The sequence below is a fragment of the Neolamprologus brichardi genome, chromosome 1, assembly GCF_056152115.1.
Source record: "Neolamprologus brichardi isolate AB-2024 chromosome 1, ASM5615211v1, whole genome shotgun sequence".
Classification (NCBI taxonomy): domain Eukaryota; kingdom Metazoa; phylum Chordata; class Actinopteri; order Cichliformes; family Cichlidae; genus Neolamprologus; species Neolamprologus brichardi.
In genome coordinates, this window is record NC_142104.1 from 31,615,573 (window position 1) to 31,629,214 (window position 13,642).

The following is a 13,642-nucleotide window of genomic DNA, read 5'->3' on the forward strand; positions in this document are numbered from 1 at the left end:
GGTCATACTATCACAACCTAATACTTGCAAAGTGTATCTAACGAAGTTGTGGTGAGTATATAAAACGATCTCTTCCAAAAAACTTTAGATGTTTAAGGAGCGCTAACGTGATGCCGAAACCGCCAATGGCTATTAAACCAGAAGGAAGATGGAACATTAATTTGGATGATACACTTAATTTTGGGTAAGACAATGGACTCACTAACTGGTAATTATAACGTGCCTCATATCAGACCATGTTTAAGAACTCAAAATAAGTAAATTAATGACGGTGAATTTAAATATATATATACATAAAGGCAAATAAAAGATTCATAATTTTGTTTTTTGTTAGTGTTCCTGGTGAGGGGAAATATTTATTGTAATCTGGAGTGTACTGGACTCTGACAAAAACAAAACAAAACAGTGCTGGTTTGCTGTCTTCCTTCAAACAAGGAAGTGGTATTGAGTATTTAGGGTGAGGCCCAATGTAAATCTTTCACACTTGTAAATGTGGAGAGCACAGATAACAAAAAAAAAAACAGACTACAACTGTCGCACACTCTTATTGGGAGACATACAAAAAATAAACGGGAAGAGGTAGAAGGGATGGGTAAATGGGGAACAGATAAGCGGGAAAAAGCAGAGAAGAGAGAAAAAAAACAGAATGTGTGTTTTTAGTCTAAACATTTGCCAGTATAAAATCCAGGATCTTAACTGCATGTCAACATTTATTTTTAATTTCACTCAGGGCCAGACCATTGGTTCCGACATTCACATCCTGGAACGCTCCTATCATCTGGGAGGGGATGTTTGACTCCATTCTTTATGACCAAAGGCACGCTGACAAAAATTCATCTGTGGCTCTTACTGTGTTTGCTGTGGGAAGGTTGGTTTTTTTCAGAACATGAGAGAGAAGTAGTGTATTTTTATTGCATATTGTAGAGTATTGCCTTCTAGCTGCCAAAGTGGAAAGCAGACTGTGTTTATGACAGTAATCACCTAGTATAGACCACTAGTATAGAGAGAACTGTTCGATTCAATTCCAAAAAAGCTGGGACACATAAAATGTAAATGAAAAATAGCATGTAATAGAACATTAATTCAAAGGCCAAGTTAAGACTTCAAATTTTATGTTTTTACTAGGGATGGGTATCGTTTAGGTTTTATCCGATACCGGTGCCAAACCGGTACTTTTGAAACGGTGCCAGTGCTTAAACGGTGCTCAAACCAGTGCTTAAAGAATGGAGAACACAAACTTTGTCCAAAAACCTCTCATGTTCAGCTGTTTTTTTGTAAAAAGATAACAATGTTAGCCTTTTCTGCAGCTATGGGGCATATATGGTATCACTCTTGGCTGGAAGCAGTGCTTGATCAATGGAAACAACACAAACAACAAAGGTCCAAAAACCTCTCATGTTTAGCTGTTTTCCACTTTTTCTTTGGTCATTTTAGCCTTTTTGGCCAGGGTGAAGGGAGTATCTGCCATCAAACAAGAAGACAGCCGCATGTAACTACGATGGTGTTTGCTAGTTCACCTTACGTGCATTAATGTAATAACGTGGTTAGCTTACTCAGCGTAAATTATACACGAACAACATTAAGCTACTCACGCAGAGAAGAACGGCTTCTGCTGCCATCATCATCCGTCATCATTTCTGCTACACTGGCAGGGCTAGGGGCCAGGACTGTACTATTCAGGTTTTTAGGGGATTTTGCTAACTCCGGGTCCGATAACAGGCACCACACCCGCAGTAGATGCACACGGTGTGAGGTCTCGCAGCAAGCTATCAAATACGGCTCATTTCTCGGCTTTGAAAAAAAACGCGATGTGTCGCCAGGTGTTTCATTGGATTTGAGGTGTTACCTCCTTTGACAGTATCACAGTATCAGCTTAAAGCACTTGTTGCAGGCTGCTGAGTTTGCATATTTTGCTGTGAAGTACAGCCAGACTTTGACCGCTTCGCCTTGGGCATTTTTAATCTGTAGCTCTGCTCTAAAAGAACGTACGTACCTGGACCCTCCTACTATCCTCGAAACGTAAAATGATTGGCTAGAATTCAAAGTGTATGACATCTCAGGAAAAAAAAGCACCGAAATGTGCGCTGCTTTTCGGTCTGGTTACTACCGTTTATGTCAGAACCCCATCCCTAGTTTTTACCGTTGGAGTGCATTGTCTGTATGTATAATTACATCACAAATTTTGCATAATTTGCATAATTCATATTTGTAGAGATACTGAAAGCAGGATATTTCCTTGAGTGTAAAGGCCCCATTGTATAGTGAATTACACATTTGCCTAGCAAGCAAATGTACAATCCACCCTGTACATCCACAGAAACAACTTCCTCCACTATCTTGTTACGGAATTAATAAGATACACGTATGAAATGAAAAAAACATAGCATTCAGGCTACCAGTCTGCACTCAACTTGTGATCCTCACCTTTCTGAACTCCTTTCTATCTGAAGAATTGCAAATATTATTACCTCTTTAGTTGAATAAATATCTACTATATTAAGAAAAATGATTTACTATTATTTGCCATTAGCTGAAATTTTCCTTTAGGAAAACAATCATCAAAATATTACAACAACGCCTAAAGAGCAAAAAGTATCAAAGTAAAAACAATGAATCTGCAGGAAATGTTCCACATCAGTGTCACCTGGATTAATATTGTTGTTCTATAAGTTTAAGACTGAGCTAATTTTTATATACTTTATATGCTGTTTAATGTTCAGCATCATATTCTATAAAGCATATGTCTGCAGTGGCTCTCCTGTGAGGACAACTGAAAAAAAAAGTGTGAAGTAAATATTAATAACAAAAATATCTGCTGAATTAAAAGGCTTGAACATGGTTAACAGTAAATATCTACAGGGAGAATTAAAAAATGAATGAAAAATAAAGGTTGTGTTGACAAAACATCTTGTTATAATAAATTGCATTTATATAGCGCTTTTCGGGACCCCTCAAAGCGCTTCACAATACCACTATTCAGTCACTCTCACATTCATACACTGGTGAAGGCACGCTACAGTTGTAGCCACAGCTGCCCTGGGGCAGACTGAACATTCTCATTAACAGTAATCTAAAAGTGCTGAATGAGCTTGCACCTCTTTAGCATGACAGTTTTATGGCCAGAGCTGCTGTCTCCTTTCCATCATCATCAAAGTTTTTCTTGCTGATGCACTAAAGGAGTTATTAACTACTTTTGTAAGAATATTTTCATCTTTTATTAGGAATTTTTAATAAATTACAGCTGTCACTTGCTGAGTAGGTTCTTATCTAACCACTGGCACTTGAGAAATAGACTGTAGGAAACGCAGACATCTGATCAGATTGGGTTTTGTTGTTCTTTGCTTGTTCAATATGTTTTCAATTTGTGTTCAACTTATGAAGATGAATGCATAAGGACTTGTCCCGATTCAAAATATTGAGGCAAGGAACAAAACCAACACTGGCCCAGAAGAGATAGTCAAACGATGATTTTATTGAGCACACGCGTGGGAAGATGTACACTGCAACACATCAGCATAGATCTTCACCAAACAGCTCATTTCAGAATGGTTTTATTCATGTCAGGGTTCAACCCCTTCTGTGTCACAAAAAAACATAATATGCATCAGTTACAGTAAATAATCAATTAAACATAGCTAAAATAGACAGAGACGTTCCTCTTTCTAGGACATTCTTCCATACATGGTAATTAAACTCATTCTCCGAATAGTCCCTGGGGACTTTACACTTTCTTGACTCTTCATCTGTCACTTGTTACTAGGCAAGCTCACATGCAATTAGAAGCTAAATGAATTCCTGGCTTTCGGCCTGGCCTATGTTTAAATCATATATGTCTGTAAGCGTGAATGCGGTTTTAACCTTCCATTGCTCCAAGTCACTTACACAATAGATCGTCGGGACATCACGCCAAACGAAGCTTGAAACCTTCAAAAGACTGAGCATCAATTCTTAATGAGCACAACATGCAATGTGTGTATACAATGATTATAGCTGCACCTGTAATAAAATGTTAATCTGATACCAGTAGCTGTAATAAAGTTTAATGCAATGTTAATGATAAAGAATATATCGTAGCAGTAAAATAATTTCTTTGACTTCCACAGACTGAAATATTTCCTTATTCAAATGTGCTGGAAAAAAGGTTTTGTTTTTGCATGAAAGTACTTCCTTCTGTAGGATCCCTTTTTATTTTTATAAGAGGAAAAGTATATGACAGTATGACACTGTATGACAGCATTTGCTGTTTTAATGTGTGTTTGCCTAAATATTACTTATTTGTTCTAGGAATTATTATATAGTTGAAGTAATGTATTTGTTTTTGCTTTGGTTCTGCCACAGAGCATTTCTTTTTATTATCAGGTTTGGACGTTTAGAATCAGGGAATTTTAACTACTTTAGGTCTTTTTGTTTAAAAGGGGGACATCCCACTTTGGCTCAGACTACAAGAAATTACTTGTGTGACATTAAAGCTTGTGCAAGAAAAAAATTGATGATGATGATGGTTCTCGTTAGAAACATCTCATTTGTTTTTCTCTGTTTCTAATTAAGGTACCTGGATGCCTACCTCAAGACTTTCCTCACCTCAGCAGAAAAACATTTTATGGTGGGGTTACCAGTGACATATTACGTGTTCACAGATGCAACGGAGAAAGTACCAAACATCACACTTGCTTCTCTGCGATACATAAAGATTGTCAAGGTGGAAAAGCATGCCAGGTGGCAGGACATCTCTATGATGCGAATGAGGACAATATCAGAAGCTATAGAGTCAGAGATCCGTCACAGATTTCATTATGTCTTCTGTTTTGATGTGGATCAGGAGTTCAAGGGGAGATTTGGGTCTGAGGCACTGGGTGATTCTGTGGCTTTGCTCCATGCCCACTTTTATAAATTACCAAAAGCCCAGTTTACCTACGACAGAAACCCCAAATCTAAAGCCTTCATGGAAACTGGCGATTTTTACTACCATGCTGCTATCTTTGGAGGAATGTGGCAAAATGTAAAGCATTTGGTAGATGCCTGTTATCTAGGCATCATAGAGGATAAACTTAATAATGTGGAAGATCTGTGGCACGATGAGAGCCATCTAAACAAGTACTTTTGGATTCATAAGCCAAGCAGGCTGCTGTCTCCAGAGTACTGCTGGGACCAGAGCATTTGGGACAAGCAGGATATACTTGTCACCCGCCTAGTGTGGGCACCAAAACACTATGACACACTTCGTAATGGGTAGAGTGGCCAGGAAATTAAAATTAGAATCCTTTTGTGAGAGAAGTGCAAGCTTGTTGTTGATTTTATATTGGGGTATTATCTGTTAAGTGAGCTAGTGGCTCTATAGCATCTATTTTCAGATTCCTAAACAAATAAATAAAATGAATCTTCCAAATGAATACATGTGGCTATCAATAGAAAAAGTATGGGTGCCAGGGTCAGCCTTATGTTTGATATGCCATTTAGATTTTCCTGAGTCAGGAAAATCTAAATGCTCAGGCATGAAAAAACATTTTTATTATTTACATCAGGCATATCAAACATAAGGCTGACCCTGGCACCCATACTTTTTCTATTGATAGAGACATCTCCCACTTCTATTGATACTGCACAAAGGAAAAATAATTGATCAATAGTTAAATGACCAAAAGTTGTCGTGTTTCACTAGCTAGTGTAGAAATATCTACTCAAACATTAGTGTAGTCAATGAGCTACCAGAACCTTTTTTTTTCTGTTTTTACATTTATTATGTAAAAAAAGTTTGACATAAGTTTACATAAATTGGCTTCAAGTGGCATGGTGTGAAGTACTGTTGCCTCACAGAATGAAGATCCTGGGTTTAAATTCTTACTGTGTGGAGTTTGCATGTTGTCTCCATGGTTGCATGGGTTCTCTGTGGGTACTCCAGCTTCCTCCCACAGTTTAAAGACATGCACTTATGTTAATCTGTGATTAATCTAAGATTAATCAGAGTTATACCCCCCCCCACCACCACCACCACCACCACCGTTGACCCCAAATTGGACAAGCAGAGGAAGATGGATGGTTGAAAAGAGCAAATTGAAAAGTAGTAAGCAAAAAATAGTCATCATAGTCAAATGTCATAGGTGGCAGCGGCTGTCACTAGGCCAAATATGCTGATTTTTTTAGTTTGCCTATTTTGCCAAATCAATCACAGATTCAACTACCAGTATAAATTTATAAGCTATATTGTTGATCCCCTGGGGTTGAGCTTTGGTGGAGTAGGACGCAAGTTTGGGAGCTCCCGCCGATTTCGATTAAATTGTTTTTCATTCGCGCTTTTTGGCCATAATTCTAGTCCTGTTTTAGTCTGTAGTTTGTTGTGTTGAGAGGTTTTACTCGGGCCTGCGTAAAATGGCAGCAAAAAATATTACAACCCACAGTACTATTCAAACACAACTGAGGCCTAATTTGCAAACCGCAACCACATCCTCGAGTGAGCCATTGTCTCCTGCAAAGCCCCCTCGTGCCAAGCTAATCCTGGTATTGAAGCTCTCGAGGTTGAGTTGCTGGCTTCGCTGAGGAAAGATATCACCAATATTTTTAAAAAAGAACTTCAGGATACTCTGGGTGATGCTTTGTCTACCATTAAGTTCGACCTGCAAGTGGTGAAGATGCAGCTGGCGATCAGTAAAGCTGCCAGTGACGCTACCATGTCCGAGCTAAAAGGTACAGTCAGGGAGATGGAGCACGCACTCACTGTGTGCTCTGCTGATATAGCTGAGATTTTTAAAAAACCCATCAAGGGCCTCACAGCTCACGTAGCCAAGCTGGAAAATAAATGTAAAGACTTGGAGTCCAGGACTATGGGCTCAAATTGTGGTCATAAATATTTTGTACTGTAAATCAGTTTTGTACTTGTAAATCAGGATTTGTATTTGTAAAAAGAATTTGTGTGTGCGTAAAAAAGATTTGTGTGTGGACTTAGCCAAAAAATATGTGTGAAACTCTGCACTCAAGTTTCAAGTTACAAGTACGAATTTTGACCCTATTTTTCTTCCTTTCATCTGATTGGCCAATGTCATGTTAATCACAAATTTAACAATCCAGTCAGAGAACAGCTGGGTTTGGCTGTCGGAGGGGCGCTTTTTTGAACTGCAGGTCCTTGAAGGGTAATAAAGTTTGAAGCTGGAGGATCTCTATATAAATATCCGATAGAAGCTAGGTCCCCTAACTTTCAGTAGCTGTTGAAAGGATAAAGTTGTGGTATATCAGTGGTTAGAAATACCGTTATTACTTTAAGATTAGTTTAACATAAAGTCAGGGCTGACCCGGGACCATTGCTGCGAGTCACAGTGTGCAGCGTAAAGGTCCTTTCACATCGGATGCAGCATGTGCTGCTAATGCTAACTAAAAGCCAAGGATCCAGAATTTGTTGCGCAGGCTGCTGAGCTCTGTGGGTTTTTGCAGCAGTTCTATTTGTACTAGATGCACCTGCTCCTTGTCATTTCTTTCTCTGACTTTATGTACTCTACAAGAGGTTCTGGGGGTTTTTTTGCTGGTTCTTCAAATGTTCAATAAAAACATGTATGCTAATTCATAATTCAATTCAGTGAAGACTGTCATTTCTCCAACACTGCCCATACAGGATGCGGCATAACAATGTTAGTTAGGATAGTGGGAGTACCGAAGGGCCCTGATACGTGCACCACTGCTGCCGTAGCCTCCTTGCTAAAAGAAGCATTTGATCTGGGGAAGGAGCTACTTTTGGATCGTTCCCACAGGACCCTCCAACCCACAACTAAGCCTAGCGACCGTCCACGAGTCATTGTATGCAGGCTTCATTACCACACTGACTGTGTTGACATTTTATGACGTGCTAGAGATTAAAGTTGAAGACCTGACTATCTCAGTCTTCTCCGACTAAACTTGCTGGGTGGCACGGACTCGTGCTGCATTCAACACGGACAGGCAGCGACTCCATGGCATTGAAGGTGTTCGGTATGGCCTGTTTCATCCATCACGACTTCGCATCACACATAAGGGTGTTGAGAAGGACTTTGTTTCAGCAGAGGAAGCCAGTGATTATGTCAAAACTTTGATCTATAGGTGAGCCTCAACAGCCCTTCCATTGATCCCCTCACCTCTTTCTTGCCTTTACATATTAAACTTATATAAAAGTAATTAAAAACACAACCTGAACTCAATTGCCTAATAGTGTATAGTGTGGTCAAAATGATAATGAAACAATTTCCACATAACACCGGACTTCCACGGGCCTTTGTTGTCATTGGCTAAATCTCGTTGGGTAGCCATCGCCTTTGAACAGAAGTCCTTTTATATGTATAGTGTCTGTAACTTAACCAAATTTCAAGCAGTCACCAATTCATGTTTCCTCACTGCACAGTTTTCTGCTGATCGGAGTTCTAATGGGTGTATTTTGCTGATGGTACCTAACCATAAACGCTTTTGTTTAAAAGTATAAACAACTAAATTTTATGTTATTACATTTAATTTTAACTTATCCCTTCATAAATACAGACTTTAAAAGTCTATGGGTTCAGCACTGTCATTTTACTTTATATTATAAAATATCAAATCTGAGCAATGCTAAAAAAAAACTTTTTCATGCTTTGAATTTTATTATATTTCAGTTTGGAGCTTCTGGTTTGTTTTTCTGATGCTTAAATTTTAGATTTTTACCTTTGTTACATTCAGTTTTGGATTCTTCTTTTGATACTATCTTTGAACTCTGGTACCTATTTAGTTTTTTTGTTTGCTGTGGCTATGGTGTTTTTTTTAGTTGTCTTATGTTAGTTTACTGTATTTGTTTTTTATTCAGCTTCAGTTGCTATTTTGACTTTGTTATTTCCTGTTATTTAATTCCTGTGAAACTGAGAAAGCTATTTTGGAGCACTGTGGAGAAAGATCATGCTGCATACTTTTTTTTTCTTACATATCACACTGATTAAACTTTTTCTCAAAGCAGTCATATAACACTTTATTATATTATTGACTGCACATGTACACTTGGAATCTGTGTATAACAATTTGTGTACAAAAACAAAACAAACAAAACTAAATTCCCATATCAACTTAGTAAACATAGAGAGGAAGCTGCATTCAGTGATACAAGACATCATTAATGACTAGAGACGGGCAGAAACGTGTAATCCGATTACTATTTTCAAGTAACAAGTAAGGGATTACTATTGCAAAATAAAGTAATTGATTTATTAATCACTGTTACTTTCCCATAAACACGCTGCATTACTGAATTACTTAACCATTATTTTGTTTGTGAAAGTGTCTCATGACAATGACATACAAGCGTGCAACGTCTGTGGCAGCAACAGACATGTGTAGATCAACAAGGGATAATATGGAGTGCGGGAGAGAGTACGACCATGTAGCGTTAAAAGTGTGGATGTACTTACATTACTTTGATAGTTTGATTCTGTAAAAAGTGACAAAAACATTAGCGTCTGCTGTACACTCTGCATGGGAAGAAAATTTCTTTTCACGGCGAAAAATTAAACTTCAAATCTGACTGTTCAAGACTGTTGCAAATAATTGAAATTTTGCTTAATGCAATGTGCATAAAATTAAAAGATTACAACTAATAAAACAAATTTTAAAAAAGTGACTTTTCTATTTTATCCAATTTTATATGATGAATTATGGAGAAAAAAACAGAATTGGGATGAAAGGTCTATTGCTTTGTTAAGTATTTAGTATTTAACAAGTATTGTGTATCATGTTTTTAAAAAGTAACTAACTAACTAATTACTTTTGAAAATATGTAATCAGTGATGTAACAGAATGCTTTTTTAGATAAGTAATCAGTAATGGACACTCAATGTACCCTACTGTACAGTCTGTACACACATGACTGTGTCAGTACACACCCAGACAATGTAGTGATTAAGTTTGCAGAGGATACCACAGACAGCATACAGAGCTGAGGTTCAGAGGCTGTCGGATTGGTGTGCAGAGAGAGGTTGGTTCTAACACCTGGGTGTTCACCTGAATAATAAACTGGACTGGAGCCACAACACTGATGCTCTTTACAGGAAGGGTCAGAGCAGACTCTACCTGCTGAGGCGGCTGAGGTCATTTGGAGTCCAGGGAGCGCTTTTAAAGACCTTTTTTGACTCTGTGGTGGCATCTGTCATTTTTTACAGTGTTGTATGTTGGAGCAGCAGTTTATCGGCAGCTGAGAGGAAGAGGTTGGATAAACTCATTAAGAAGGCCAGCTCTGTTCTGGGATGCACCCTGGACCTAGTGCAGGTAGTGGGAGAACGAAGGACTCTGGCCAAAATAACATCTCTGATGGACACAGTCTCCCACCCCATGCATGTAAATGTTGCTGAACTGCAGAGCTCCTTCAGTGACAGACTGCTGCATCCTAGATGCATGAAGGAGTGTTTCTGCAGGTCTTGGAACAGGCTGCGGACAGACCTCCTAGTGTCCTTCTACCATGCCACTTTCGAGAGTGTGCTGGAGCACACTATCCATGCTGGTTGCACAGCAACTGACAAGAAGAGACTACGGAGGGTCATCAGATCTGCAGAGAAAGTGATCGGCTGTCCGCTCTCCTCCCTGGACTTAATTGCCTGTTCAAGATGTCTCTCCAGAGCCAGGGCAATTATAAAGGACCACCTCCATCCTAACCACCACCTCTTCATCATCCTGACCTCTGGAAAAAGGTTCAGATCCATCAGGTGCAAAACCAACAGACTAAAGAACAGCTTCTTCCCATGAGGAACTCTTAAAGCAAACTAAGAGTGTGAACAGACTTCTCCAAAGCAACCACTCTGACGCTACTATTGATCATCTATGCAATATCCCAGTCTTTCCATGTTCTGTGCAATATTTTTGGCTCATATGCAATATTTTTGGTTTTTGTGCAATATTTTGGTCTCAGTGGAATTACCATCCCCACCCTAAATGACAATAGCCCCCCCACCCTTATTTATTTATTTATTATATTACATAACTGCCATTTTATACAGGCCCATGTTTCTATGCATACACCATGTATATAGTTACTCACATATATGTGTACATATATATTGCTTTTTATTTATTTATTTTTTCTTTACTTTTGCACCTTTGTGGTCCAGCTGTGCAAGAAATCGCACAATGACAATAAAAAGCTCTAAGTATGACTGTGCAATAACAACAAAGAGTTGTCTCTTATCTCTAATAAGTAACTAATTACTTTTTTAAATAACACTATTGGTTAGTGGTGGGCGGATATCGATTGTATCGATACTAAGTCAGCTTACCGACTTAAGTAGTTTTCTGTCACTGGTTTATTTGAAGACTTCTCTCCAAAGCCACCATGAAAACTACACAGGATTAACAAAATAAAACTCAACGTAAGACACAGCACCAAAAATAACACTGTACAACAAACATGATAAATCAATAAATACCTCGTTGGCTGCATGCTGCAAAAAGGAAATTAGTCACCGTTCTTTTGAGGTTTCCATTAACAGTGTGCAGTTAAAGTCCACTTAACATGACTTTCAACAGAGACCATTCTTCTCCCCAAAAAGGAAAACTAGCGTGACTTGTAAGCGAGCTTAACTTTCAAAATAAAAGCACAAAAACTTTAACTACATAAAATATAAAAACATCAAGTAACGTACAGCTTAAACAATTTACAATGATGACATGGATCTTGACAAGATAAAGAACTAATCAAAATTATATACAAACTCATCATGCCAACAGCTACATCCACCATGTTTGCTAGTTGAAAACCAAGGTTACAGACACAAAAAAGCAAACCCTTTTTCTCTTATTGATCAAATGTATATATTCAGATTTTTTTTATTCCACCCTGGGATATATTTTCATAACAGATGCCCTTTGTTCTTCTTGCTCTGTGTCTACTCGTGCATTTTAGTTTTAATTATTAAATGTCGTAATTTAATTAAATGTCGTATACATTACTGATGAATGCCGCCATGTCTCTGATTATGACTTCAGTCCTTTTCTGCCATATTTGCCAGAGCTGCATCTGTGCTTACAGAGCTACCAGGAAAACACGCACATAATGAATACTGACACATCTGTATCTGTATATATTACCGTGAAGGTTATTAATAGTAAATAAATGAGTACGACTCTATTGTAATTTAGAGAAAAGAAGCGTATACCCTCTCCGTTTTCCCAGTCGCTATTTCTTTTGGTGTCACTGATTCATTTTCTGGAGTACCGTCATCTTCCTGATCCCTGACTCACAAAAAATAATTAGCATTAAGTTGAAAATAAGTTAACTAAAGTCATGTAAAATAGTCAAATGAACAGAAAAAACTGTCTTCTTATGATCAGTTGCTCTGTGGTTACATACTGTGTTTGTTTATACACTTGCTCAACAAGTGGGAGGAAACAAATCCCTTTTGGGTTGTGTCAGGAAAGGCATCTGTTGTAAAAATCAAACATGCAAAGCTACGCATGGTGGTGACCCCTTGTGAATAATAACAGAACATAGCTTATTCTTTTGCTGAGTATGCAGGTGCTTTAAAGTATGCATTGTGTCTTCATATGTCCAAATATCTTAACCAGGGTTCCTGTATGTGGCTTCTTTAAGGTAAGAAGTTGAAAAGTTCAATTTACAAACTTATTTCCAGTATCAATAAACCTTTTCAGCTACACCAACTTCACATAAAAATTGTCCCAGCTGCAACATGTGCCACCATTCCTGCATCCTGATAATGAAATTCAGGTTGACACAGGGGAGAGCTACAGAGCTGTCTTTCATCGAGACGAAAAGTGGGTAGGTGAGCACTGTTTCAGGGGGCACCATGTAATCATCATTCTTTTATTAATATTAGTAATGTACTGAACGTCTGTTGAAACCTTTTGGCAGGTATTTCGGTTTCATTACATAGCACCCTGGAGACCAGAGATTTGCCTGTGTGTCTTAGATTTTAGATATGAATCCAGTTGAACTTCCAGTCTTACAACACTGGTGAATTTACTAGAAACATACGTTATTGGAAAAACATTCGAAGATGAGTTACTGGACGCTTTTTGTCCATTTTCTTTTTTATTACTCCTCCTTCTCTTGTCAATGTCATTATCTCTTCCCCTCTCTTCCCACAACCTCAATTTACACACACTTTTTGGTACTAAGAAATTTGCCCCCACAGGATCAGCCACTCTCTCCTCTACGTAACTACAATTACTTTGAAACTGAATTAAAAGAAACAACGAAAATGGAACCAACCAAATACACTGTGGAATAATAGGGCTTGTCTCAGGAATGACTGGCACTTTCTGTGCCTTTATGGCACTTTGCAGTGTTCTGTACATGTTGGCTCTTATTTGGAAATGTTTATATACTTTGTGGAAGTTTGTGTTGAAGTAGTACAGAATGTCCAAGAGACGACTGTTACCTTGACATTATGTGCTTGTCTTTTTCAGAAAAGACTTCCACCTGTACTGTGAAGAATTCCAAAACTTATTTCTAACGTTAACTGAACTTCCAAAACAGAGCTACGGAGGTCACTTAACCCTCTGGGGTCAAAATCAAAAAAGAAAAAAAAGAAAAAACACCCCTTACCTATTGGTGTTAAAGTTTACCATGTCAGCCAATCAAAAAAATGATATGGCAACATGTGACACTTGGTTGTTTAGGGAGAAGGGGAAGGTTTAGTAGTGACACCCGCGACGG

At 38.3% G+C, this 13,642-nt stretch overlaps 1 protein-coding gene across 1 annotated transcript; it reads left to right on the forward strand.

Moving 5' to 3' along the window:
* The first annotated feature begins 788 nt into the window (after positions 1-788).
* On the forward strand, positions 789-5,233 carry LOC102788445 (N-acetyllactosaminide alpha-1,3-galactosyltransferase-like). The gene is made up of 2 exons (XM_087844806.1): positions 789-868; positions 4,549-5,233. Exons 1-2 carry the CDS (start codon positions 789-791, stop codon positions 5,231-5,233), a joined length of 765 nt encoding a protein of 254 aa, XP_087700932.1.
* Positions 5,234-13,642: the final 8,409 nt, after the last annotated feature.